The 23,233-nt window shown below is 52.0% G+C and overlaps 11 protein-coding genes across 14 annotated transcripts; 6 read left to right on the top strand and 5 right to left on the bottom strand.

Annotated features, from left to right (window-relative positions):
* Positions 1–96: 96 nt before the first annotated feature.
* PPTG_05040 (hypothetical protein) lies at positions 97–2,119 on the top strand. Its single transcript, XM_008898509.1, has one exon. It carries the CDS (start codon positions 171–173, stop codon positions 1,773–1,775), a length of 1,605 nt encoding a protein of 534 aa, XP_008896757.1. The 5' UTR covers positions 97–170; the 3' UTR covers positions 1,776–2,119.
* Positions 1,790–3,522, bottom strand: PPTG_05039. 2 transcript variants are annotated; one of them, XM_008898507.1, is made up of 3 exons: positions 3,073–3,522; positions 2,905–3,004; positions 1,790–2,845 (listed from the first exon to the last, which is right to left on the bottom strand). In XM_008898507.1, the coding sequence occupies exons 1-3, from the start codon at positions 3,281–3,283 to the stop codon at positions 1,873–1,875; spliced, it is 1,284 nt and encodes a 427-aa protein (XP_008896755.1). In that variant the 5' UTR covers positions 3,284–3,522; the 3' UTR covers positions 1,790–1,872. The 2 variants fall into 2 exon arrangements, with proteins under 2 accessions (XP_008896755.1, XP_008896756.1); XM_008898508.1 differs by having other exon boundaries at positions 2,905–3,522.
* A 355-nt stretch (positions 3,523–3,877) lies between these two features.
* PPTG_05038 (hypothetical protein) lies at positions 3,878–4,677 on the bottom strand (the record flags this gene model as incomplete). The annotated part of the gene is made up of 1 exon (XM_008898506.1): positions 3,878–4,677. The coding sequence occupies one exon, from the start codon at positions 4,675–4,677 to the stop codon at positions 4,087–4,089; it is 591 nt and encodes a 196-aa protein (XP_008896754.1). The 3' UTR covers positions 3,878–4,086.
* PPTG_21626 (hypothetical protein) lies at positions 4,062–5,457 on the top strand. Its single transcript, XM_008899257.1, has one exon. The coding sequence runs from the start codon at positions 4,858–4,860 to the stop codon at positions 5,059–5,061; it is 204 nt and encodes a 67-aa protein (XP_008897505.1). The 5' UTR covers positions 4,062–4,857; the 3' UTR covers positions 5,062–5,457.
* Positions 5,352–6,489, bottom strand: PPTG_05037 (hypothetical protein). Its single transcript, XM_008898505.1, has one exon. It carries the CDS (start codon positions 6,425–6,427, stop codon positions 5,561–5,563), a length of 867 nt encoding a protein of 288 aa, XP_008896753.1. The 5' UTR covers positions 6,428–6,489; the 3' UTR covers positions 5,352–5,560.
* A 1,878-nt stretch (positions 6,490–8,367) lies between these two features.
* PPTG_05036 (hypothetical protein) lies at positions 8,368–9,106 on the top strand (the record flags this gene model as incomplete). Its single annotated transcript, XM_008898504.1, has 1 exon — positions 8,368–9,106. One exon carries the CDS (start codon positions 8,368–8,370, stop codon positions 8,956–8,958), a length of 591 nt encoding a protein of 196 aa, XP_008896752.1. The 3' UTR covers positions 8,959–9,106.
* A 30-nt stretch (positions 9,107–9,136) lies between these two features.
* On the bottom strand, positions 9,137–14,339 carry PPTG_05034 (hypothetical protein). Its single transcript, XM_008898502.1, has 2 exons — positions 13,824–14,339; positions 9,137–13,747 (listed from the first exon to the last, which is right to left on the bottom strand). The coding sequence occupies exons 1-2, from the start codon at positions 14,202–14,204 to the stop codon at positions 9,944–9,946; spliced, it is 4,185 nt and encodes a 1,394-aa protein (XP_008896750.1). The 5' UTR covers positions 14,205–14,339; the 3' UTR covers positions 9,137–9,943.
* Positions 9,284–9,899, top strand: PPTG_05035 (hypothetical protein). Its single transcript, XM_008898503.1, has one exon. It carries the CDS (start codon positions 9,320–9,322, stop codon positions 9,800–9,802), a length of 483 nt encoding a protein of 160 aa, XP_008896751.1. The 5' UTR covers positions 9,284–9,319; the 3' UTR covers positions 9,803–9,899.
* Positions 14,340–14,412: 73 nt separating the features above from the next.
* PPTG_05033 (hypothetical protein) lies at positions 14,413–16,091 on the top strand. Of its 3 annotated transcripts, XM_008898499.1 has the most exons (4): positions 14,413–14,690; positions 14,767–14,977; positions 15,042–15,636; positions 15,712–16,091. In XM_008898499.1, the coding sequence occupies exons 1-4, from the start codon at positions 14,480–14,482 to the stop codon at positions 15,811–15,813; spliced, it is 1,119 nt and encodes a 372-aa protein (XP_008896747.1). In that variant the 5' UTR covers positions 14,413–14,479; the 3' UTR covers positions 15,814–16,091. The 3 variants fall into 3 exon arrangements, with proteins under 3 accessions (XP_008896747.1, XP_008896748.1, XP_008896749.1); XM_008898500.1 differs by having other exon boundaries at positions 15,042–16,091; XM_008898501.1 differs by having other exon boundaries at positions 14,413–14,977.
* Positions 15,871–20,415, bottom strand: PPTG_05032 (xanthine dehydrogenase, molybdopterin binding subunit). The gene has a single exon (XM_008898498.1). The coding sequence runs from the start codon at positions 20,371–20,373 to the stop codon at positions 16,027–16,029; it is 4,347 nt and encodes a 1,448-aa protein (XP_008896746.1). The 5' UTR covers positions 20,374–20,415; the 3' UTR covers positions 15,871–16,026.
* Positions 20,416–23,024: 2,609 nt separating this feature from the next.
* Positions 23,025–23,141, top strand: PPTG_21625 (hypothetical protein; the record flags this gene model as incomplete). The annotated part of the gene is made up of 1 exon (XM_008899256.1): positions 23,025–23,141. The coding sequence occupies one exon, from the start codon at positions 23,025–23,027 to the stop codon at positions 23,139–23,141; it is 117 nt and encodes a 38-aa protein (XP_008897504.1).
* Between the last annotated feature and the right edge of the window lie 92 nt (positions 23,142–23,233).

The following is a 23,233-nucleotide window of genomic DNA, read 5'->3' as shown; positions in this document are numbered from 1 at the left end:
CTGATTCTGGCTCTGGAAAAAGTGATGCGGTGACTTCATCTTCGATTGGATTGGTCAAAAAAATAGGTTTTAATTTAAGCCAATCATATTGCATCATACGTACGGAACTCTCCACAGAACACGTCACTTACCAAGTTGACGTCTGGAACACCGGTATTGACTCAAGCGACATGGCATCTCTGCGGCAGCGAAAAACTGCGGTGGACTCGCCCTCCACCACAGGAAGTGCATCGTCTTCTGCATCAGAAGAGCCTTCTGCGGCGTCTGTAGAGTCCGTAGAGCCCAAGAACGACGAGGACGAAGCTAGCGACTGGCCCTCCATCCTACTACTGCTGTTGTTGTACACGCTGCAGGGCATTCCCATGGGTCTGTCGAGCAGTATTCCATTCATTCTTCAAGAGAAGGTTGGGTACGGCGACCAGGCCACCTTCAGTCTCGTGTCGTGGCCCTTTAGCCTCAAACTATTGTGGGCTCCATTCGTGGACTCCCTCTATAGCGAGCGCTTCGGTCGTCGCAAGTCGTGGCTTATCCCCGTGCAGTTTACCTGTGCGGCACTTATGGTGATGGGCAGCTGGTTCATGAGTGACTTACTGGGCGAAGGCGAGGGCCAGAAGCCACACGTCGTCTACCTCACAATCTTCTTCCTCGTGCTCTACTTCATGATGGCCACGCAAGACATCGCGGTCGATGGGTGGGCTATTACGATGCTCTCGGAGAAGAATGTTGGTCACGCATCCACGTGCAACACGGTCGGTCAAACAGTTGGCTACTTTGTAGCGTACGTGGGCTTCCTGGCACTCAACGACCCGGCCACTTGCAACAGCTATCTACGTAGCGAACCAGAGGACGAAGGACTAGTATCACTGCCTGGGTTTATGAGTTTCTGGGGATGGGTCATGTTCTTCACCACTCTAGGCGTGTGGCTCTTCAAGCACGAGAAGCCGGAGGATGAAAACAGCGAACGACTGAGCATTGCCCAGACCTACTCGCAGATGTACTCGGTGCTACGTCTGCCCAGTGTAATCTCGCTGTCCATTATGCTCTTGACGAGTAAAATCGGTTTCTCTGCTGCGGAGAGCGTGGCGTCGCTTAAACTTGTGGAGTATGGTATGAAGAAGGAGAAGTTAGCCCTGCTAACTCCGATCCTGATCCCATTGGGTATCGTTATTCCAGTAATGATCGGTCGATGGATCAAGCCTTCACAACCGCTTAACCTCTTCTTATGGGGCTACCCGGTTCGACTTGCTGTGGGACTTCTGTATGCTGGGCTCGTGTACATCACTCCCATGGCCATGGCACAGGACGAAAGTTCCCACTTTGTTTTCTATGGTGTAATCCTGGTAATCGGTGCGCTACACGAGGTCGCTGCCAACATGATGTACGTCCCTCAGATGGCTTTCTACGCTCGTATCAGCGATCCGTCCATCGGTGGCACGTACATGACTTTCCTCAACACGGTCACAAATTTGGGCTCCAAGTGGCCCAACTCTCTCAGTCTGGCGGTTGTGGACCATCTCACCACTCGCGAATGTCTCGGCGGCTACTTCCAGGACGAGATACTGGACATTGGCTCCGTCACGTGCTCAGACGCCGAAGCGCGCCAAGCCTGTACTGACGCTGGTGGCGAGTGCCTCATCATACGTGATGGTTTCTATGTGGAGACTGTAATCTGCTTGGTGATTGGTGTACTCTGGCTGCTCTTCTTCTACCGTCGCATCCAGTTCCTACAAAATCTCAAGATCGACAAGTGGCGTGTAAATGCCACAGCCGATTAAACATTTTTGCGTAAGTACAAAAAGCAATAGATTCTCCTTGTTCGGGAATGTCATATTAGTGGATAGTTTAGGAGTGATGGTCACACAAAGTATGGAGCTACGTCATTGTGGCTGAAAGACGACGCTGCACGTACTCAAATTGCGACGACTGCACAAGGGAGGACCGAAACACTTCGCGTGGTGCAAAGTCTAGTCGGGGTTTCTTCTTCTTGTCGCAGTCGCGGTATGCAGATTCAAGGTTCAACTCGAACATCTTGATCACTTTGGCCATGTCTTCGTCGTCATCGTCTTCGAATTGCGATTCCTTGAACACAGCACTGGGATTTTGTCGTGCTAATCGGACTTTCTCCTCTAATGTTTGTGGTTTGCTCTTCCCATTTCGAGCAGAACTCGACTTTGTCGGAGTGGGATCCGGTTCTTCCTTCTCGTCGCTGCTACTTGACTCTTGATTCTGCTTAGTTGACTCTGTTGCACTCGTCTGAATCGCAGTAGATGATTTCGTGTCGATTTGGTCGCTGGAGTCGTGAGAAGGGGGCGGCGTTTTCTTCTTTTTGCGTTTTTTACGCTTCTTCTTACTGGACGTGCTGCCGTTATTAGAATCGCCGGGATCCGACGAGTTCTCCCCGTGTAAATGACAGTTCTTCTTGGCTTGTTGCTGGATATTCGACGTCGCGTTTGGATTGCTGCCGCTGCCGTTGATGAAACTAACTAACTCGTCGACGCTCGGTTGGTCGAATTCCACTAGTTCATATTCCTCTGTAGAAAGATCATGATCCAGAGTGTTAAACATGTCAAAGTCGAAACCAGCCATGTCACTCCGCAGCTCACAACTGCATTCGACGTCAGGTGGGTCTTCCAGTCCAAATTTCTTCCTCAATTCATCCGCTTCAGAAGTTGCGGACATGATCTGAGCAATGGACCGACATGTCAAGTCCACGAGCGGTTGGATATCCAGATTTGACGCCACCTTCGCCAGATCGCACAGCTCCTTTGACTCTAGACTGACAAACTCGTCCTCCCAGTCTAACATCGCCGTTTCCACTCTGTCCACCTGCTGCTTGTACAGACAACTACAGGCCACAATTAGCCTTGCTTTGCAACAGTTATCATCACCAATAACGCTTCATACCTGCAGTAGTCCAGTGCGCGTTGTACGCTATCTGTTGGCACGTCAAAGATGGGGACGATGTGCTGCTTGACACTGTTCTTGGGCTTCTTGCCGGACACATCTGTCGTAAAAACATTGCCATCAGTTCTTCTTCTCTTCGGTCTCTCGTTATTACATGTGCCTGCTCACCTTGCATCAGCACCCAGAGCGTGGATGACATCATCGCCTGCTCGTACGTCACGTCAAACGTCGAGCCGTCCTTGCATTTGAGCTGCAGCTTCGAGTGGTGCGTCGTGTGTGTGTTGGTCTGTAGTGGCTTCACTTCTCCCTCGTCCACAGCAGCTGCAGCGGCCGGGAGCTTCCGCTTGCTGCGCTTCTCATCGCCGACGTTCACCCTCATGGGAACGACCTTGGGTTTGTGCAGAAAGCGCCGTATCTCGACGACCGGAGTACCTCCGCCGCTGATTCTTTCACTACAAGGTAGATCTGTGTCTACTGCGTGTGGTGCCGCTACTGAGAGGCTGCCGACGTTGCTCTAAGCGCGAAGAGAGGCTGATCTGCGTTGTGTCGTCCCGCCGGCGCTTTGTGGTGTGGCGACTGCGCTTTTCTGCTGAGTGTCTCCTCCCCTCACCTTTTTTTCGGCAGAAAAACTATAGAAGAGATCAAATTTTGAGTCATGGGTACAGTCAAGATAGTGAGCTCAAGTCAAGTGATTCGGTTCAGGAAAAAGGGAGCACCAAATGCACAAATTATGTTCTGATAAACCAGATGCGCCTGAATACTGCTCTATGATTGGTTACAAAAGCGTGCAGAATCGGCTCGTGCCCCGAAAACCCGATCTGCCAAATGGATTCAAAAAGGGATTCAAAATGCTAGGTGATGATAGCGGACTCGCCCCCTGCAATCACACTAAACGCGCTTCTCGTGACGAGACTCGTCGTGCGTCAGAGCGATCGCACTAGTTAGGTAGTTGGCTACTTATTGATAAAACTATCACACTACGCTGCTACATGTACTTGATCGGCCACTAACGAAGAAATTCAGTTTCGTGGAAGTCGCGCCCATCAAGTTCCGGTGCAATACAGTTTCCACACTGAAGTGCAATGAGGCACAAATCTAGTTAACGTTAACTTCTCTCTACATGTACGCATGGAGGTACTGTGCTTCGCCCCACATCCATTTGATCTACTACATGTAGTGCACTTATGCACGTCTGGCCTTGCAGTCGCTAGTGGCTGAGGAGGCCGTCGTGGCTGCAGGAGTCTCAGTCGGAGTCGCAGTGTCGATGGTCGGTGACGTGGTTTCCGACGTGATGGAGGCTTCGCCAGCCACCTCGTCGTCCTGTGTGATGGTTTCTTGTTGCTGCGTCTGATCCGACTGGGAGCTGGTGGTACTGCCACTGTTGCTACCCTCGCAGGATTCATCGTCACCCGTGCCGAAATCCTGTGTCCAGTAATGCATGTATGTGCTGTCGGCGTTGTAGGCGTAGGCTGTACCAAACATCTTGTAGTCGCCGAGGATGTTGGCCTTGTGCTCAGATGAGTCCATCCAGGCCGTCATGACGTCCGATACAGTTTCCTGGCCAGCGGCAACGTTCTCACCCACGGCGGTCCAGTCGAAGCCGGCCTCGGTAATACGTTCCTCCATGGTGGAGCCATCCGATCCGTTGTGAGCCATGAAGTCATTGGTTGCCATATCGTTTGAGTGGCGCAGTGCTGACGCCAGCAGCTTGCTATTCATACATAGCGATGACAAGTCATTGGCCGCGCGTTGCTCGTTCACAAGCTCTAACATCTTGGTCTGGTAGCCGTCGGTTTGGGTGTACGTATGCAAGCTACGTGAGGAGCGGCGTAGGTTGCTGGTGGCGGACGTGCTCGTCAGCACACACCCGACGACAAGCAGAAAGATAAGGGACAAGCGAATGGAAGCGGGCATTGCTTAAGCTGGTAGCGATTGAAGACGGCGAGTTGAATAATGAGCAAGATTGAGCAAGCTTTCGAGTTTTCGCGCTTAAGAAAGGTTCATCTATTAAGTCACGCCGAGGATGCATGCAGGGCATTCTTGCTTTCTAGCACGGTGCAAGGCATTCTTCCTGAGGCGGTACGAGAAGGCAACACTCTTCTCTTGAAGCGGTTGTTCGCCACGCCGACCACGAAAACGCGTCCAGCATCGCACTAAAGGAATACCAGCCGAAGAGCATTCCTGTCCGAGCCGCATTTTGTGGAAGAGGCCTCAGGGCAAGAGTGCTGTTAAAGCAGCTGGAGTGAGCGACCAGCGTTGTAACCGAGGTTGATCCTGATTGAATCAGTGATTGGGCACGTGAGGAACCGGGCGCGATGTTGTACAGGCCAGAGTGCCGAACACCTCACTCCGGGGAGAACTGCCAAGTTGGCAGTGCCAACGATTGCCGCCGACTGCTGTTGATGATTCCGTCCATGAGTGTATGTTGAAGTCGTATGCATCACGTTGGGATTTGCAAGAGATCACCACGAAAGGCTGAGGAGATGTTAAGAAAGTTAAAGTCTAGGTATTACACATACGCTACGAACTGCGATGATGTTCACGCAAGAGCAGCTTCGAGGCTGCCGTACCGCAGTTTACTCTGCTTCACGCAAGTCAGGTACGGGTGGATACAACACTGATCTCACCCCCTTAAACACTAAAACGATCAGTCTGCTTACTTCCTGACCTTGCAACCGGGAGTCTCGATGGCAGGAGACTCGGTGTATGGAGCATCAGTTGATGGGGCCTCAGTTGTAGGAGCCTCAGTTGATGGGGCCTCAGTAGTAGGAGCCTCAGTGGCTGGTGCCTCGGTTGCTGGAGGAGCAGTAGTGGCGGGCGGTGCCGTCGTTGTCGGGGCGGTGGTGGACGGAGCCGTTGTGTAGTCCTGCGAGGTGGACGCTTCGCCTGCAACGTCTTCCTGCTGGGTTTGCTGTTGAGTCTGGTCGGTCGACTGCGAAGAGTTTTGCTGCTGGGTCTGGTCCGTCGACTGCGAAGCGGTGGAGCTGCCGCTATCACATGCCTCAGTGTCTCCAGCACCAAAGTCCTGCGTCCAGTAGTGCTTGTACGTGCTGTCGGCGTTGTAGGCATACGCCGTGCCGAACATGGAGTAGTCGGCACCCAGGATGTTAGCGCGGTGGCCCTCAGAGTTCATCCAAGACTCCATGACGGAGGCGACATCTTCCTGACCTGCAGCGACGTTCTCGGCAACCGCAGTCCACTGGTACCCGGCAGCTGTGACCCGCTCCGACATGGTGGAGCCGTCCGAGCCGTCGTGCTCCATGAAGTCGTTATCGGCCATGTCCTTCGAGTGACGGGCTGCTGCAGCCGCCAGCTTCTTGTTCGTGCACAGAGCCGAGAGACCCGCCTTGGCTCGCTCGGCGTTCACTGCATCAAGCATCTGCTGGAAGTAGCCATCGTAGCTTGAATATGTTTGCAGATTGCGAGGTGTAGTGCGCAGGTTACTGAAAGCTGTCGAGATGTCCGAAGAGATAGCGGAGACCACGACCAAAAGCGCAAGTGAAGAATGGGTGATGGCCATCATAGTTGACGTCGGAGAGTGGTTGAACAGTGTGTGTTTCGATTGAAATGTGTTGCTCCGAGTCGGCAAAATGAAAAGTGAGCACGTTCATGTTGACCATATAGCGAACAGCAAGCACGCGGGGGATAAGACGACAGGCAGAGGGAGTGTCCGTAGGCGAGCGAATGTCTGTCTGCTGATACGGTACGAGTCTGGAGCATCAGTAGCGGCAAATGGAGTGTCCATCTGACCAACACGGTGTTGAACACCCGGTTGCGAATGCTGCTCGCAAACCAGCCGGTCTTCCTCACCGAGCGACTAAAGTTGAGCCTTGCTTCGTTGTGAGCTCAAAGGTGACGTCTCTATCGGGACTGCAGACAGCGGTGGGATTCATGCAAGACAGAGACCGGGGCTATGCTGTGCCACAGCGACAGTGACACTGAAATGGTGCAAATGTGGACTTGCTCATTCCACGTGATCGCGGAACCGAGCGGCCTCATGCCTATCGCCGCAAGCTATACTAGGAAAGACATCATTCGATTGAATAGCGAACGCTCCCGACCTGATGGTGGGTGTATGTGTGTGGGAAGGCATTAAGGACATCTTCCAATCCGTTGTCTTGGTGAGCGGATATCAGTACGATGGTCTTGAGATCGCTGTCGCGGCCGCGAATTAATGCCCGCCGTTGCGAAGGAAGATCGCGTCAGCGTTTAATCCATGGCTATCCATAGCCCCAGTGCTGCTGTGAAAGCAGTTGGGTCACCCCAAAAGGTGAACGGCTTCACGTCCCGCAGCTTTGACTCATACATGTACAACTGCAAAACAGTTTTTCGAAGGTAATAGCATATGTAGGTCACGTGCGAGTGTTCATTGTTCACCAAATGCTGTTGAGGGCACAATGTGTTTGGCTCCAGCTGGAGCAACACCACGCAACCTGCTGAAGGAGAATCATACATGTAAAAGCTACGAGTGACTGTGATGTAAAGGGTGATTTCATCTTCAGTCGAATAGCTGTTGTTTCAGCTTCTCGCATGCCATGCGCCTTACGCGGTGTGTGGCGCGGCAGCATTCCTGGATTCCGGCAGTGAAATTGCTAAGGTGTTACTGAAGGAGCAAGGATACTTTGCTATCGTTTTCACCCGAAAAACGAGTGCCATCTGAATCAGCAGACAATTCATCGAGATCTAACCTACGAGCATGCTGTCTTGTAATGCATTCCAGCCAAGAACTAGCAGGATGAGCTGCCCAAGACGCCGGAGGTGGGGAGAACATCCTCTTCTTCTCGATTAACTATTGAAGCGCTGCGATTCCGCCCCCTACCGGCGTCAGGGACAGTAATAGTTGGTTGGTCCATAGCTCACAGTGCTAATATGAAACAGGCATGAATGCATTTTGATCCTTGTGATAACTGAACATTGTAATATATCTCTTGGTCACGTGCAGGTTTTAACCACACAGCATCCAAAGTACATCCATCACTCACGCAACGCTGCAATTCACGGATACCAATACCTTGTTGCGTGTTCACCACTAACTTGAGTGGCAACTTGCAAGGCAAGTCATTATTGAGATTTCCCACTATGCAGCTGTGTTCGAGTAGATGATATAATAGCGCCTAGATAACGGTTCTTGTGTTGTGAACTCAGCGTCTTTCGCTTTTTCTCCGGCACTATCTCACGATTATCAACATTGGTTTTCTGGTAGGCAGTGGTCACAGACACCACTAGCAATAGCGCCAAATAAATTGTGCAATGAATGGAAGCAATGGAGGATGGTCTCGGCGGCAGGCATCATCAGGCTGAACCGAAGTCGCCACCCAAGTAACAACAAGCCAAGTAGAGCTCCTTGTTATTAACGGCATGACGGAAGGTTTGCTTCTTCTTTCGAGTCATTCTCCCTTTTACCGTTCGCAGTTGAGATCAACGCCTTCAACTTCAATCTACACTGAAGCTGCACCTGTAACCATGTCGATCTCCGTTCAGCGCTACCACTACCAGAAAACGACCTTCCTCCTCTATGGGCTGATCATGGCTTTGGCTTGCCATACCGCCTGGTCTATTGAGACCGACGCGCCCACGGCTATCGGTAATGCTGTCGCTCAAGTGCACAACACCACTAACGTCACTGCACGTCACCTGCAAACCCAAGCCGGATTCCAGGCACTTCTGCTAGCTGCGGTGAACAAGGAGCGTGCTGCGGTCGGCCTTCCATCGCTTTGCATGAACACGAAGTTGCAGTCCGCCGCCCAAAAGCACTCGAACGACATGGCCGCGAACAATTTCATGAGCCACACAGGATCAAACGGGTCCTCGATGTCGCAGCGTATCACGGCATCGGGATTCAAGTGGACGGCCATTGCGGAGAATGTTGCGGCTGGTCAAAAGGACGTGACGGCAGTGATGAAGGCGTGGATGAATTCTGCTGGCCACAAGAAGAACATCCTCGGAAGCAAGTACAAGATGTTCGGTTGCGGTTATGCATACAATGCGAACACCATCTACAAGCGCTACTGGACGCAGGAGTTTGGCACGGGCTCGGAATCTTGCTCGATGTGAGTAAAGAGACTTGGCTTGCATAGATGATGAAGGCTATACCTGCATGTTGTAGACGTATATAGAACGTGTAAAAGCAGAAAATTAATCGATGTGCTTGTCGCAACAAGGTTTCAACAAATACCAAAATACCAAACATTGATTGCCATCCAAAATCTTGTTGCAAATCGTACAATGCGGATCATTTTTGATGTAGGTAAAAAAAATCGTGGTTATCTTGACATAAAGCGCAAAAGTGAGCCATTTCATGTATTTGATGGCAAGTTGTCGCTTGATTTAATCTAAGAGAATCCATTCCACTCGCTTCGAACAGCTTAACCATATCTTTGCCAGGCATCAACGAGTAGCAGAAAAAAATGGGTACATGATATGTGGCCACCTTGACTCGAGCCTGTGCCAACAGAGAAGGAGAACGATGTCAATGTTGTCATTCCGCAATTTACTCACCGAGTCACAAACCGCAACTGTACGCAACCCAGTCATGAACTTCATCAAGCCTATTGCCCTGCTCCTCGCTCTGGTCGCCGGACAACTCGACACCTCGGTCGCCCAAGACGCTGCCGCTCAGATCGCCCAGATTGGGACGGACGCTGTGAGCAGAGCTGAAGCCACGTCGTCCATCACCAACTCCATCAGTGCCGCTCTCGCCCGTATCGATCCTTCAGGCGGTGCGCTCCAGGACACGATCGCACAACTTGTAGAGCAGGCCAATGCCAACGCTGCTGTCGACGCCGAGCTCAACACCAAGCTGCAAGCTCTTCTGGACTCGATTTCCCAATCCTACACCGACACAGAAGACAACGTCTCCCCCATCTTCAACGGCCGTAACCTTCGTGCTGAAGACTAGTAATGCTGCCACTTGTTGGCCACTTATTTGCATTATTATCAGTCAAGGCTAACAAACAATCCATAAAATTTCACGCAAAAAAGTGCAAGTAAACAAATGTATATAGTGGCATATATGTACTGCACCTGAGGGCTGCAAACCTTACGCCGCCATCTCGTTCATCTCACGCTCGTAGCGCAACTTGTCCAGCTTGGCCGCCTCCACCCACGGTGCCTTCTGTTCGGGCGTCATCTCTTTCCACAACCTCACAAGCTCCTTCATGATGTCCACCATCTGCGCGTTCTCGCCTAGTGATCGCTTCACCTCCGCCCGAGTGGCCATACTGAACTGCACGTACGCGCTGCGAGGCTTCCGCACAGTGTTCAACGTTCCGTCTTTCTTCACTTTCTTCTCTTTCTTGACCTTCTGTTGCTGTTTCATCGCAGTCGGAGACCACGGAGATCGAGGCAGACGACTCTTGTCCTCAGACTTGATCGGAGTTGCGCCGCCACTAACGTCAGTCATGTGTTCTTGTTTCAGTACCTTGCTCTCCTTCTTCAAATTCACCTTCCCAATGTTGGCAAACTCCGGTTTGATCGTCCACGCGAGCGTACCCTTCGTGGCGAGTTCATCCAATTCCGCCACTTGGCGAATCTTCTTCAGCACGTACGAAGGCTGCAGTTCTTCATGCTTCTCGTGACGGATCTTGGCGCAGAAGTCAAGAGCGACTTTAGCTGCGTCCATACTCGTCGCCTGCAGCAGGAACGACACCAGCGCCTCTGTGTGCTGGTCAACCATTTCCTCGTTCTCATCGCGTTCCTTCCGCTTCTTGGCACGCTTGGCTTCACGCTGTCGCTGCATACGCTTCGCCTCCTTCATGATAAGCTCATCCACGCGAGCCTGATGCTGCTTGACATCCGCGCGAGCTGCAGCAAGCTGCTGATCAAGCTTGGCACGTTGCTCCTGCAACACGCGACGAACATCGTTCTCCTTCTTCTCACGGATCTCCAAGTCCGCGTTGTCCTTCTCGCAAATGCGCATAAGCGCATCACAGCGACGTCCGATCTCAGCCGCGGTACGCGAGCGAAGATAATAGTCGAAGGAGAACATCTCCATGCTGCAGATCTCCTGCTTGATGCGGTCCCACGCGCCGTAGCCGAATTGGTTCACCAGACACAACAGCACTCGGTCCTCCTCTTCGGTGAACACCTTGCCGCCCTTGCCTTGATAATTGATGGGCATATCCTCCCACGGGTTAGCGTAACGCTTCACCTTACGCGCCGTCTCCTCCGTCAAGCGCTCGATCTCAAGCAACTTCGACTCTCCTTTCTCAATAGACTTGAGGATTTTGGGCCAGTCGCTCAGCTCGTCTTGGCCACGAGATAGGAAAACCTTCGAGTAGCGCTCGATCTCCTCCAGAGGTTTCATCATTTCCCGGGCCACAGCTTCGATGTTGTTACGACCATAGCGAGCAAGCAGCTTGATGAACAGGAAGAACTGGGGCTTGTTCCAATCGCTGAAACCTTCAGACAGCAACTGCTCCTTCTCCTGCAATTGTTCCTCTGTGAGATACTGCGCGTGAGGCGGTAGCGGCGGCTTCTCCATTTCCGTCTTGGCTTGCTCATAGTTTGCACACTCGATCTCGTGCAGTTCAATAAGTCGCTTGCGGTTGTAGAACTGCCACTCGTCAATGCGAGGCAAGCGCAACGCCTTCGGTAACTGTTTCTGCTTCGTTCTATGCTTGCCTTCCAACGACACGTGACTGTGACGGAGCACAGTACGACGCTCTCGCTTGCCCATGCCCTCAGCCATCTGACGCGCCAGTTCTGCATCAGCAAGACGCTTCAGCTCCTCTTGACGTTCCTTCTCGTTCGAGTAGTCGATACCGTCGTGGTTCTGGCAACCTCCACCGTCAAGCTTAAAGTCCAGCAGGTCGCCCTTGTCGTGCGCTTGCATCTTCTGTTTCATTTCCTCTGTGCGTTGCTCACCCTTTGCAAGGATAGCGTCGATATCCTCGTCCGTGATAGTCGAGTCCGTCGTGCGGAACACCTGGTCAGCACCAAACCGAATCATCTCGAGCATATCGTTCTTCGTGAGCTTGCTCTGCTTCTCCTGGAGACGACCTTGCTGCACAACCATAGCGTCCAGTTTCAATTTCTGCTGAGCGCGCTCAATGATCTTCTCCTCGACCGAATCTGTCGTCACCAAGCGGTACACATTCACCTCCTTCTTCTGGCCGATACGATGCGCACGATCCTGTGCCTGTAGATCAGCTTGAGGGTTCCAGTCCGAGTCGTACAGAATGACGACGTCTGCCGTGTACAAGTTGATACCGAGACCACCAGCGCGAGTGGACAATAAGAACAGGAACTTGGACGAGTTTGGCTTGTTGTACTCGTCAATCGAGCTTTCTCGGTCCTCGTACGACGTCTGACCGTCGATGCGGCAGTAATCATACAAGCGCATGCGGCAGAAGTCCTCCATAATATCCAAGACGCGAGTCATCTGCGTGAATATCAGCACACGCGAGCCACGTTGCTTCAGCTTCTTCAACAACTTGTCCAACAGCACCATCTTACCGCAGTTTTCAACCACGTGTTCTCCTAACGGATCCAGAGATCGATCCTCCTGTCCTTCGAACAGGTACGGATGACCGCAGCACTTTCGCAGCTGCATCACAATGTTCTGCAGTGCGCTCTTGGAAACACCGCCAGTTCCGCCCATGATCGTGTTCATATCGCGCAGCAGGAGCGACTTGTACAGTGCCTTCTGCATCTCAGACATGCCCACGAATAACAGCGTTTCCTTCTTGGGTGGGAGACTCTTCTCGACGTCAGCCTTAAGACGACGCAGCATGAACGGACGCAAAATCTTGTGCAATTGGCTGATCATCTGCTTCTTGGCTTCGTCATCATCCACGTCCAGGTTGAACCAGTCGTCGAACTCCTGCGACGATGCGAACACATCAGGCAGCAAGAAGTTCAGCAAGGCCCACAGTTCGTGCAGGTTGTTCTGAAGAGGTGTGCCTGTCAACAACAAGCGGTGCTCAGTGTCCAGCATACGAACGACTGTGGAGAACTGGGAGCTTTCGTTCTTGATGCGATGAGCTTCATCAATAATCAGGTATCTCCACGCAAATTTGCACAGCGCCGTCTTTTCCTTCAGGCACATTTCGAACGTAGTCACACAGACGTCGAACTTGCGCTTGTCATCGGGTAAACCGGGGCACAAAACCTCCTGCACGCAGCGCTGACGCTCCTCCTTGTTGCCGTGGAACTTGACAGCACGCAGAGACGGACACCAGCGCTCAAACTCTGCCAGCCAGTTACTCAGCGTCGACTTGGGCACCAATACAATGTGCGGACCTGTAATGTTCTCGAACTCGTAGAAATAGGCCAGCACAGAGATCGTCTGTAAGGTCTTTCCTAGACCCATTTCATCGGCAAGAATACCGTTGATACCTTGGTGTGCGAGGTTGACCATCCAGCTGAGTCCTTCCAGTTGGTAGGCACGCATTGTACCGAATTTAATCACCGACGGCTGCTGAGTGATGCGAACACCCACGTGAGTCGACGAGTCCATTTCGTCCTCATCATCGTCGCGCTTCTTGTTTTTCTTCCCTTTTCCCTTCTTGGTGTCCTCTGCACTCTCCTCTCCAGTCTCTGCGTCCTCATCAGCATCCAGCGCTGCACCTTTCTTGCCCTTCGTCTTGCCCTTCTTCACTTGTCCACTGAAGTGAGCGAAGATATCACTCTGCGACAGCAGATACTTGAGTCTGGCCGATGCGATCTCGGACTTCTTCTTAGCGAGCGCCTCCTTTTGACGCTTCTCTTCAGCTTTAAGCTCATCTCGCTCGTCGATCTCCTGCTGTCGGATCTCCTGCCGCAGTCTTTTGGCTTCCAGCTGCTTCTCTGTGAGTTCTCTTGGCTGACGTTTGGGGCGAGTCTCCTCGATCACCACTTGAGTCTACGATAAAAGGAATAAAAACATAAAACCATTAATAAAACCCTAAAAGCGAGCGAAACTCCTAGCGCCTTCCTACCTTCTTGCGCTCACGCTTGCCCTCCACAGCGCCATACATCTCCTCTCGTTTGCGTGCACGTTCACGCTCCACCTCCTCGTCGCGCGCACGGCATTCTTCGTCGTAACGCTTCTTATCCTGAGCCGCGAGCTCCACGAACTCCTCGCGGTCTCCAGCCGAAAGCTGCGCCCAGCGCGCGCTTATCTCCTTGGAGATACTTCCCAGCTCCACAGGCTCGTTGAGCTCGGCCGCCTTGGCCGCCACGTCGCGTTTGACGTCATCCACGACCCGCTTTTGGAAGAACTGGTACGCCGTCTTGGCCTTCGCGGGCTGGTTGGCCTCGCCGCTCTGGAACTGCGCCTCCACGGCCACCCAGTCGGCGCGACTCTCCTTCTTCTCCATCGCGTGCAGGCTGCGGGGCGAGCGGAGGAAGAGGCTCTATGACCTACACTCTGCCTCCTGATGTCTAATGAGGCGACGCTGGCGCCGAGTAGATGACTTGAATAGAAAGCGGAGACTTGTATTGGGGAAGGTTACGGGCTACGTATGGGAATGATGACAGCATATTTGTAAGCTTGGACTTATTACATGGTGACATCTTTTGAGGACGGAATGTTGACGGGACGTTCTGTGTCACTTGATCGGGGGTTGAAGCCCAAGCCATAGGAAGAAAAGCGATGCAGTCGCAAGAAGAAGAAGACGCGCGCTTCGACGCCGCTGTCAATGATGACGGCCTTCAATGGGATGCCTGTGCCTCGCACAAGGACTGCGAGTCGTGTCTGAATGCCAGTGTCGCGTGCCACTTTTGCAAGAGCGATTTCCAGTGTCATGCCATCGGATCCCCGTACGGCTGTCCTATCGGCGTATCTGTCTGCCACCACCTTGAAGGTCAACGAGTTTTAAAGGAAACCCCAGCTATTAGCTGACGGATCTCTGACATCCACATTTACTGCTTGCATTGCAGATTGCGAGCGGTCGGAACCGCAGTACGTGGGCTACGGGCCGCCACCGTCGGTGGTTATTGCCGTCCTGTGTCTCATGGTGACGCTGACCTGCTGCTTCTGCGGCATCTCGGCCATTTGCTCGGTCTTCTGTCGAGCCAAGAAACCGGCGTCACGACGCGTCAGACTTGCGGAGGCTCTAAAGACGGACAAGAAGAAGAAAGCGACGCTCAGGTGCGTCCTGCGCTTCGCAAGTTGGCTCTATCGTTGCTAACTGCTTCTGACTCTGCTCCAACAGAGACGATGAGGAGCGTGCGCAGGCTCAGAGACAACCTTTGCTGCTTGGAGAGATCCGAGAGGGAGAAGTTCGGCTGTTCGAGAACGAGGTAGACCAGGCGTCGCTTGAACGGCTGCATACCCGCTACGAGCAGGACGAGCGGCAGTTCAATTGGAAGGCTTTTGCGTCACGGGTGACGTGGTTGACGGTGGTCATCTCAATGACGGTGTTAGCACTTATGTTCTATCCACGTATGCCTGACTACAACGTGTGCAACCGCGAGTTCGAATGGGAGTCTATTCTGCACAGTATCATGGGCTTGGAACCAAAGGTGGAGTACCAGGTACTGATCAGTGTGATCAATGAAAACCGTTTTGGCTTCGTGCTGGAGTCTGGAACTGCTGATATCTACCACAACTCGACTCTGGTGGGCAAGTGGGAGCTCAGCAAGCCGTGGGAGGCAAAAGCTGGATCGATCAGTGATAAGATTGCGGCGATCAACATTAAACCTGGATACGCAGAGGGCATTGCTTTATGGAAAGACTTCAGCAGGAATGAGCTCATCTTCCGAATCAACGCTACGATCACTGGATCTATCACGTGGGGGAGACATAAGGTACGCGTGTCTTTAGTAAATGTTGAGATGCTGCTAACTAACTTTTGTTGATGATGTCTTGCTGTATCGGTGTAGATTTATCGCATTTCATCCTCCACCCCGGACGTCGAGTTCCTTGTTGGAGCAGAATACGATCGCGGACTCTGCAAGTGCACTGAGTACCTGACACCAACTTAGGTTGTCCTGCACTTCCCGTCGACACAGGTGCTTCTTTTTTACTTAAGTACATGTACCGGTGCATTCACTCTACAGTAGACATTTGCACAAAATTGATTCGTGTCAGAATGCACGAAGAACTTCTTCAACATCTATAAGGACAGGACACACATTGTGCATAACTGCAGGGTATCAATATTACATGGTAAACTAGCTCAAATGCATCTTGTGCCATTAGAAGCTTCCACTGGGCTGGTAGCTCACCATGTCGCCTCCACGTGCCGTGAACACTTTCTGCAACATATCATCGGCGCAAGCCATTCGAGCTCGTTCCGGTGTCACGGGGCTGCGCAGCTCGAAATATCCGTGGTGACCAGCGTCCGCCCTAGCTGAATAAATCGCCTCTTTGACAGCGAAGAAGGCACTGGAGCCCAAGAACAGCGGTGGCTCTCCTACTGCTTTACTCGAGTGCACTGCAAACTTGTTCTTCTGGTTGGACTCGAGCCACACATTAAAGTCCAGCGGTACGTCGTTAGCACTCGGAATCTTGTAGGCGCCGGGGCCTCGAGTGAATAAATTGCCTCGCTTCACCCATGGATGTCCATTGTCTCCCCACACCAGCTCTTCCAACGCGAACAAGCCGAAACCCTGCATGAACGCGCCTTCGATCTGGCCAATGTCAATAGCGGGGTTGATACTTGCACCGAGATCCATCAGGATGTCAACGCTCAACATGTGGAAGTCTCCGGTAAGCACATCCAGCTCCACAACAGTGCAAGCTACGCCCGTCGTGAAGTAGTTGAACGCTGTACCCACCTCAATATTCTCGGCGACGGACTTAGAGAAGTCGTAGCCGCAACGTTCGTTCGGAACAACGTAGAATCCTTGTGCCGACATGTTGACACGTTCAAAGTACGCAGTATTTGTGACGTCGCAAAATGAGGCGTCTGGGCCTAAGCGTTCACGAATTGGTGCCAGACGTGCCAAGATCTGCTCACACGCGTCCAGTGTAGCCATTCCATACAGATCCGTGCTCATGGAAGCTGCTGACGGCTGTGAATTCGGAACCTTGTTCGTTGACGTCTCCTCGATATGAACCTGGTTGTGCGGAATGCCAAAAGCGCGTGCAGCCACTTGGATCACCTTAGTATGCAGACCTTGACCCATTTCAACACCACCGTGTGAGACCAGTACACTGCCGTCTGCATACACATGAACCAACGAGCCGCCCTGGTTCATGAACTTGGAAGTAAAGCTGATACCGAACTTCGTGGGCAATATCGCGACGCCGCGCTTCTTCCAGCGATTGTTCTTGTTGAATGCCTCAGCCTCCGCTTTCTTGAATTCGAACCCGCTGCGATCTATCGTGTGTTGCCACAATGTCCGCAAGTTGAAATCTTCCAAAGGTTGACCAAAGTGGGTTGTTTGGCCCTCGACATACATATTGCGGGAGCGGACTTCCTCCGGAGCGAGGTTCAGCGTCCGTGCAATGTGATCGATGTACGTCTCAGCGATGAAGAGACCTTGTGGTCCGCCAAACCCACGGAAAGCAGTGTTTGTTGCAAGGTTGGTGCGGCAAACGGTGCCGTGACAGCGAAGGTTCGGGATCTTGTAGGCATTCTCACAGTGGAAAAGTGCGCGATCCATCACTGCCAACGATAGATCCATTGAGTATCCTGCGTTGTTGTAAATGTCCACATCCAGCGCCAAAATGGTTCCATCACGCTTGATACCGACTTTGTATTTCGCGTAGAATGGGTGTCGACCACCAGTGGTTAGCATGTCGACGTGGCGTTCCAGTAGACACTTAACTGGTTTCTTCATAACGTGACTTGCAACTGCAGCGGCACACGTAACAAACACGGTGCGGGTTTCCTTTCCACCAAAGCCGCCGCCAATACGTTTGGTCGTGCTGGTGATTCGGTTGGAATTGATGCCCAGCACTCTCGCCACCAACACTTGTGCCTTTGTTGCTGCTTGTGTGGAGGATATGACCTTCATTCCACCTTCTTGAGGCATGCAAAGCGACACGTTGGTCTCGAAGTAGAACTGCTCCTGGCCACCCATGTGCACCTCGCCTTCAAGCACAATGTCCGATTCTGCTAATCCTTTCTCCACATTACCGCTGTCAATTATGTGTGCTGGAAGAATGAACGACTTCTCTCGAATAGCTTCTTCAATTGTTGTCACTGAAGGTAGTTCCTCGTAAACGACCTTCACCTTGTCCGAAGCTGCCATGGCGAGTTCGTGTGTATCCGCGACAATTATACCAATTGGCTGCCCGACGCAAAGTACCTCCTTCGAAGCAAAGCACTCTTCGTCCTTGAGTACTGGACCAATTTTGTTAGAACCAAGTCGCTCGGTCTCGAATACCGAAGCATCAAAGAAGCGGTGGACACCTTCCATGGCCAACGCTTCACTTGCATCGATGCTCTTGATGAGTCCGTGGGCACAAGTAGACAAAACCAAAGCACCATGAAGCGTTCCAGGCGTGTTGGGGATGTCGTCAGTGTACAGCGCTTCACCGCTCACCTGCAAGTACGCTGACTTATGCAGGAGTGGGTCTCCCACCGGTCCTCTCTTCGTCTTGGCATCACCCACTGGTTGGTGCTTGGAGTCCTGAAGGCCACCAGTCTCCATTCCAAACCTCTGGATTCCATGCGAAACAGGGCGTACTTGATGCAAAAACGACTTGCCTGCTGACTGCACCTTGTCATCAACAACCGGAGCTTCAGGCAGCAGTGAAGCGGTAGCCTTTATCGCCTGTACATCGATCTGAAGACGTTCTGATGACGTCACGTAGAACTTGTACAGGAACGACGAACATAAACTCTCTCTGTACTTGGCCATTCCACCCGGAACACCTTCAGGAAGTTTGAAATCGCTCGAGTGTAGCACATTGCACGCTTCATCAAACGTCGCCGCGTCAAACGTTTTGCCAATGAGAAAACGCTCCGTCTCAGCTGCAGGCTTCGTGATCGGTGCCATGCCGCCGTACACTGCTGAAGCATCCTGAATATTCCAAGCGCCAGTATTCGAGCACTCCAGTCTCACACGAATCCCAGCAGTTACGATACTGATATCATCCTCTCGACGCCGTGCCTGCTTGAACGGGAGCATATATTCCCACTTCTTCGTGTAGGGAACGTATACTGCAGTGATTATCTCGTCCGGTTCCATTCCTACCTTGCGGTAAGATAGGAAGAAGTCACGAACTCGGGTGTATTGAGTGCCTCGCGTAGATTGCAACTCAATGTAAGCATTCATGGCTGCGAGCAACGGGTTCATGTCCGAGATCGGACTGGCTGTGACGAGGTTACCAGCGATACACGCCACGTTTCGAATGTGTGTGCTTGCAAACCACTTGAGCATCTTGACGATCGACTCAAATGCACGCGTTTGATAGGATGGCAACGTCTTGATAAGCTCTGATAATTGCTGTTTCACGTCTGTGAGTGTCACGGCCGCACCAAACCTCACGCCTTCGAAAGGCTCAGCTCCAGCGAAAACGGTCTGGTTGATCGTGTCTGTGGTCGTCACATCTTTAGTGGCCACAAGCTCTGGAACGCGACTCACGTTGATCAGATGTGCGTACTTGAAGCCTTTAAACTTGGTCTCGATCCCCATTTCCGTGTTGCCCACTGAGATTTTTGCATCGGGGTATTGCTTTTTGAGCTGAAGAAGGTGCGTCATAGTCACGGGAGCGAACCACTGGACGTATTTGCCGTCGATCTGCAGCATTTGAGGCGCCATCGCCTTCTCCATCAATTCATTGGGGAACGAAGATACCGCCAGAGCCTTTGTCTTCTTCGACTCACTTGGTACTGTATCAGCCGTGCCCTTTTCACGAAGTTTTCGATGCTCAGCGAGCTCTCGGATCTTGCGAGATGAGCAGCTTGTGGCCTCCTGTGGTTTGTCTTGATGCAGATCTTCAATATCGATTTCTGCGTTGCCGTTCATTGCATTGGGACAGCCTGGACACGTGCCTTTGCAATGGGCTTCACCCGCATCGTCGCCAAAGCTCTTCGCTGCGTCCAATATGGGGCGATATCCTGTGCAGCGACACAAATTGCCGTCCATACCATGTTCGATGTCCTCCATCGTGAGCTCCACGCCCGTCTCGCGCTGTTTAACCATCGAGTAGAGCGCCATGACGAAACCGGGCGTGCAGTAGCCACACTGCGAGGCGTGTGACTCGGCCAGAGCCTTCTGTACCTCGTGTAGCCCCGTGGCTTCGCCAGTTCCTGTGATGGCACCCACACCTTCGACGGTAGTGACGGCACAGGTGTCCATGGCACAAAGCGGGGCTAGACACGAGTTCACCGACACATGACGCACGCGCCCCGTGGCCACGTCGAACTTTGACACCATGACGGTACAGGCGCCACAGCCACCCTCGCCGCAGCCGAGTTTGGTACCGGTAAGTCCCAGATCCTGACGCAGGAACTGCAGCAGCGTTTGTTCCGGGCGTACGTCCCTCTCGGGGATCTCAACGCGCTCTCCGTTCACATACAGCAGCAGATCGCGGCGCACGCCGGCGGCAGCTATAGGCGAAGACGGAGACGCAGAATGCGGCGGCATTTTCGACTTGTTGCTTGGACGGCTACTTGAAGAATGGCATCCATGGCTGAATGCATCCCGAAGGGACGCAGTGAATGCGAATCCGCCAACCCATGACGCAGACGGCGTCACAGCTGAGAATTCTCAGGCGTTCTGAGAATTATCAGGTTGGTTCTTTAACTGTCAGGATAGTTGAAGAACAAACCTGCTATTTAAATGTAGGGAAACTCAACTGATTCGGCTGATTCCATACAAAACACTAGGAATCACCCGAATCAGACCAGATCTGAGTTTCCCAACATTTAAATATCATCTGATTCGAAAAATGTGCTCTTTAACTGTTCAACATGTGTAAGAGCACAGTCATGATTGTAAAATAATAATAGTAAACAATGTAAATGATAGTAAGCGCTACTTTTCATAATAATACTGATATGATATATGGCACAGTTGATGATTTTGTGTTATTGGAACACGTTATGGAAACACGTCCGCCAATGCGAGACAAAATGCCGTTGCCTTGACGAGATCGTGTTTGATTGGCTCTTTACTCACATCCACAGTTATCAGATTTTGTTTCTTCGCGCTCGGTAACTGTGTCGGTCAGTTAGAGTACATTTTTGCGAATAATGACTTCAGTTTTTTTTACACAAAACAAATATTTCAAGCTACTGGTCGAGGTAATTTACCTGGTCGAAAGTATAAATAGTATAATAGTACTACTAAAAGTACTACCATACCTCACAAAACAAATGCTTAACAGAAAAACAGCAATTCGGCGATTTTTGTTCTGTTTGAAAGTATTTTTTCTAAACACATTGGCTCCGAACGGTGCTCGCTGAAGACGCGTAAGCGTATGTCGTAAGATACGGCATTTCGATGCACTTGGTATTTTTATTGACCGTGGGTTTGCTTTGGGGATTGGTATATAACTTTTCAACAGGTTTCCCAGCCAATGTCGTAACTCATACACTGCAGACGCCGCCCAATGTCGTAACTATCGACAAATCCATTCAACAGATGGATCAGATGGTGCAATGTCAGGGCACTCATTTTGAAAAACGCAAGGGAGAAGGTACATTAGCTCAAGAATTTTTACATTCAACCACACGAAGCTAACCACTCATCAATCGACCCGCAGCCAAGTCTTACTCATCGTTGTCGTCATTGTCATCGTCGCCGCTGTTTCCACCGTCGCTGCCTTGGTCACGGCGAAGCTGGAGCTCCCGCTGTGTTTTCTTGCGCTTTCCAGCATTCCGGCCCTGCAGACGCAGCACAACTCGCTTCCCCAAGTTTGGGGGAATTGCTTGACCGGCTTCGAAGTCGTCGTGCTAGATTGTAAAACAGGTATTGGCGCCACCCTAGTAGTCTCGGCGAATCCTACTGCACAACCAGTAATCGATAGAGCAGCGCTCGCAAAAGTACGACATTGCGTACAACTTCTTCTTGTCTGTACGCAAGAGCGCGCAGACTTTGTAAGACCACTGACGGCGTTTTTGGATGCCGCTGACGGTGACCCAGTCTTTAGACTGCTGAAGTGTGTGGGTAAGCCAGACTGGTACGCGCCTTCGCTTCTGGCTGAACTGAGGTGGTGTTGCCTCGTCCCCAGCAAACTCCTCGGCCTTTAGTTGAAGGAGATGGTTTTGAAGGACGGAAACCCACTCTGAGCGTTTCATCGCTACTGTTTGCTTGATCTTGGCCGCCGCTTTGTGGGATAGGTACGCGTTTACCAGCGCCAGGTCAAGGAAGGCTAAAAGCAGGCTTTTGTAGTACGTCGAAAACCGCGTCGACATCTGAAGCGGGTACGACTGGAGGCGGAGTTGGTCGTGACGATCGACTCCGCCCATCCAGTTCTGGTAGTCGTTCACAGCTGACGGACACCCGGCCTGAATCGCACCAACCCACTGGACCTTCGTCTCAATAGTGGATGGCGTCATAATGGAGCCTGTACGCAGGTAGTATACCGGTTTGCGATCCCATCATGCTCGGGACGGCGACCGAACACGAATAAACGAAGGCGCCACGTGGGGTGGTTGCTGGGCGCGTCTTGCTTTTAGACTGGAAGTTCTTGTTGGACCCAGGCGGTTTGTTTCGTCTGAGTAGTCCCAACCGCTTAGATTTGCATCCTTAGAAACTCAAAAGCAAGAATCACCGGCGAGTAATAGCGATCAAGGACAACAGCATGCCACGGGCGGCGCAGCTCTGGAGTGAGCGCAAATTTTAAGTTCCGCACGACGGCTGCTGCTCCAGTTTTGAATTCAAGCCAGGGCCACCCTCCGTCAGCATTGTTGCGCTTGCCCACGTAAACTTCAAATCCAGGAAGTTACGACGTACAGAACAGTTAGGAGTTGGTACAACACATAAGTTACGACATTGAATAACGAGCAAAATAATACCTGTGGCAGTACGCGGACTTTGCATCACATAACATAAACAATTTGGACCGTAGGCCGGTGTGGTTTGTCGGACCATAAACATACGGGTGGTGTTGCGCCTCGATGTGGCACTCCTTCATCGAACGAGCATACAGCAGGGAGCGACCAACCAGCCAAGAAGCGCTGTTGGATCTTGTCAACCACGGGCCGCACCTTCCACAGCTTGCCGCGCCGTGGTCGACATTATTATCTACGAAGTGAAGATCGCGTAGGATATCCCGACACCTATCGCGAGTCATGTACCGCCCAAAGAGTCCAGCAGGAATGGGCCCGTCCCCCACCATGGACCAGAGCGCAGCGAAGCGCCTCTTCTGGGGGCAAAGCATCCGAGCGATAAGAAGCCCAGCGACATGAAGAATCTTGTGAACGCCGTATGCCTGTACTGCCTTCAACCGCCGACTAATTTGTGCTACAGTCTTGCGGAGGCGCCCATTTTGCTGCGCAAG

The sequence above is a fragment of the Phytophthora parasitica genome, assembly GCF_000247585.1.
Source record: "Phytophthora parasitica INRA-310 unplaced genomic scaffold supercont2.7, whole genome shotgun sequence".
Lineage (NCBI taxonomy): Eukaryota > Oomycota > Peronosporomycetes > Peronosporales > Peronosporaceae > Phytophthora > Phytophthora nicotianae.
Note: the sequence above shows the minus strand (reverse complement) of the source record. Positions and strands in the feature narration are given on the sequence as shown.